This window comes from Tarenaya hassleriana, unplaced genomic scaffold (assembly GCF_000463585.1).
Source record: "Tarenaya hassleriana unplaced genomic scaffold, ASM46358v1 Cleome224, whole genome shotgun sequence".
Taxonomy (NCBI): domain Eukaryota; kingdom Viridiplantae; phylum Streptophyta; class Magnoliopsida; order Brassicales; family Cleomaceae; genus Tarenaya; species Tarenaya hassleriana.
The window spans coordinates 44,045-47,116 of record NW_010965576.1 but is presented as its reverse complement, the minus strand read 5'-3'; the positions used below and the strand labels follow the sequence as shown (position 1 = coordinate 47,116).

The following is a 3,072-nucleotide window of genomic DNA, read 5'->3' as shown; positions in this document are numbered from 1 at the left end:
AGCTTCCTTTTGCATGTAGGGTTCGGCCATGATGGTGAAGACGTGATGCAGGCCATGTCGGGGTGCGTTGGCCTCGTCTTTGTCCCGTATCCCGCTCAAGACTTGATCAACGACGCCATATAGTAGTTGGCGAAGTGCTCGAGTTTTGGCCCGAGTGATTGGCGGCTCGGCCCTAACGTATGCTCGTGGGGCGTCCTTCGCATGATGGTCGTTGTCGAGCTTTGCGGGATCAAGTGATCGTGTAACGTCTTGATCACTTGACATGTCCAAGGGCTGGTCTTCGGTTGATTGCTCCGAGGGGTCCATGTTCGCTCCTAGCTCCGCATCCAAGTGTTCTTGTTCCGGCTCCATGTGTTCTTGTTCCGGCTCCATGTCCTCATCATTGAGTGACATGAGTAACCACGGACAGTCACGTGAGGGTGAGAATATCAAATCTAGCGAAGGAGCAATCTTTCGGTCCCTACAACAAATCATGGACCGATTAGCTAGGCTAGAGGATACTCGTCCTAATCCCCCACCTGATCCTAGGGAACTAGCTGCCCATCCTAGACCACATCGAGACCACAGTCCCGGGACCCTTAGCGGTGACGAGAGTGACGTAGGACCCCCTAGGAGGTTGCGCGAGAGAGTAGTAGAACCTGTGGTAGACCGAGACCGCAACCATAGGAACCGAGCCCCTAGGAACTACGAGCGCCAACCCGATGAAGGGTCTGATTACGACGAACACCGTAGAGCTTATAGACTTCGAGATAGGATAGATGACGAGGGACCCGAATACGACGAACCACCTAGGAGACGAGCCCAACCAAGACCGCGAGTTCGGGCCGATCGTAGACGAGAGGCACCCGATGACTTAGACGATCCCTACATAGATCAGCCCCGTGCTTATCGCGGATCAACCGAGCTTAAGCTCAAGCCCTCTCTCTTCCTAGGTAAGGTAGATCCCAATTAGCCGAGAATGCCCTCACTTGGTAGGATCGTGAGGTTACTGAGCGCCGGCGAGGCCATTACGCTCAGGTCGAGACTTGGCGTGAGATGAAGAATCTCATGCGAAAACGTTTCGTACCTCCTCATTTCCATCGAGATTTACAACGGAGGTATAGGCGTCTAGCGCAAGGGTCTAGGTCGGTAGAAGAATACTTTGAGGAATTTGAGAGCATTAGAAGCCGACTAGAGCTAGACGAGGACGAGGAAACGGTTATGGCCCAGTTCTTAGACGAACTGCAGGATAAGATTGGCTGCAAGGTCGAACGCCATCCGTACCAAGACCTCCATATTAGAAGCCGACTAGAGCTAGACGAGGACGAGGAAACGGTTATGGCCCAGTTCTTAGACGAACTGCAGGATAAGATTGGCTGCAAGGTCGAACGCCATCCGTACCAAGACCTCCATGATCTCGTGCACCTAGCCGTGCAAATCGAGCAACACGAAAGACGTAAGTCTTCTAGGCTGGGTAAACCCCGAGCATACGCTGCTGGAACGTCTAGCACTCCGTCCAAACCCACATCCGTTAGGAGAGAGGTCCCCGAGAGCCGAACCGTATCGAGTTTTCGGGACAAAGGAAAGAATCCGGAAACATTGAGACCAAAACCCCTACCCGAACCTCCAAAGGACACTAGAGCCCGTGAGATCATCTGTTACAAGTGTCGAGGACGAGGCCATATGGCCAAAGATTGTCCGAACTCCCGTGTTATGATCATAACGAACAAGGGGGAATATGAGTCCTTGGATGAGGGCGAGGCTGCTAACTCCGACTCCGATGAAGAGATCGAATACCCGGATAGCGGCGAGTTGCTTGTCACTCGGCGAGTACTTAGCACACTAACCACTCCGGAGGAAACAGCCCAGCGGGAGACAATATTCCATACCCGATGTACTATACACGGGAAGGTTTGTGGGATGATCATCGACAGTGGGTCTTGCACCAATGTCGCGAGCGCGTACATGGTAAAGAAGTTGGAACTACCCACTGAGAAACACCCGCACCCATATAAGCTTCAGTGGCTTAATAATACCGGGGAAATAAAGGTGACCGAAAGGGTCAAGATCCCATTCAGCATAGGTAAGTACCACGACGAGGTCATCTGTGACATTGTCCCTATGCAAGCTGGCCACATTCTGCTTGGTAGGCCTTGGCAATTTGATCGGGAGGTCAAACACGACGGTCGAGCAAACCAATACTCTTTCGTATACGACAAGCGAAAGGTTGTGCTCGCACCATTGAGTCCATCTCAAGTTCACGAGATGCAGCTTAAACTAGCCAAGGAACCCGAACCGAAGAAAGGGAATTTCTATCTTAAGGCTAGTCAGGTGGTACGTGCTGTTCGTCAAGAACATCCGGTTTTGCTCTTGGTCTTCAAAGATCAATTGAGCCTCCGTACGGAGACACCGTTGAGTCCCGTTATTAGCCGACTCTTAGAGCGCTATAGCGATGTATTTCCGGACGAGATTCCGGCGGGACTACCACCTATACGCGGGATCGAGCATCAGATCGATCTAGTGCTGGGAGCACCCTTGCCTAATCGGCCCGCATACCAGATAAACCCCGCGGATGAACCCCGAGGAAACCAAAGAGCTCGAGAAGCAGGTTCAAGAGCTTATGAGTAAGGGTTACATCCGAGAGTCTCTTAGTCCTTGTGCAGTTCCCGTACTACTTGTACCAAAAAAGGATGGGACTTGGAGAATGTGTGTGGATTGCCGAGCATTCAATAACATCACAGTTAAGTACCGGCATCCCATACCCCGACTTGATAACATGCTCGACGAGCTAAGTGGAGCCACGATCTTCTCAAAGATCGATCTTAAGAGTGGCTACCATCAAGTCCGGATGAAAGAAGGCGACGAATGGAAAACCGCCTTCAAGACCAAACAAGGTCTTTATGAGTGGCTCGTCATGCCATTCGGGCTTACGAACGCCCCGAGCACTTTCATGCGGCTCATGAACCAAGTTCTAAGAGCCTTTATCGGAAAGTTCGTAGTGGTTTACTTCGACGATATTCTCATCTATAGTCAAGATGAAAAAGACCATATCTCGCACTTAGAGAAAGTAATGACCACCCTTCGGAAAGAAAA

General features: G+C 51.3%; 1 protein-coding gene across 1 annotated transcript; it reads left to right on the top strand.

Moving 5' to 3' along the window:
* The first annotated feature begins 1,035 nt into the window (after nt 1–1,035).
* On the top strand, nt 1,036–2,607 carry LOC104815187. The gene has a single exon (XM_010543501.1). It carries the CDS (start codon nt 1,036–1,038, stop codon nt 2,605–2,607), a length of 1,572 nt encoding a protein of 523 aa, XP_010541803.1.
* The last annotated feature ends 465 nt before the right edge of the window (nt 2,608–3,072 follow it).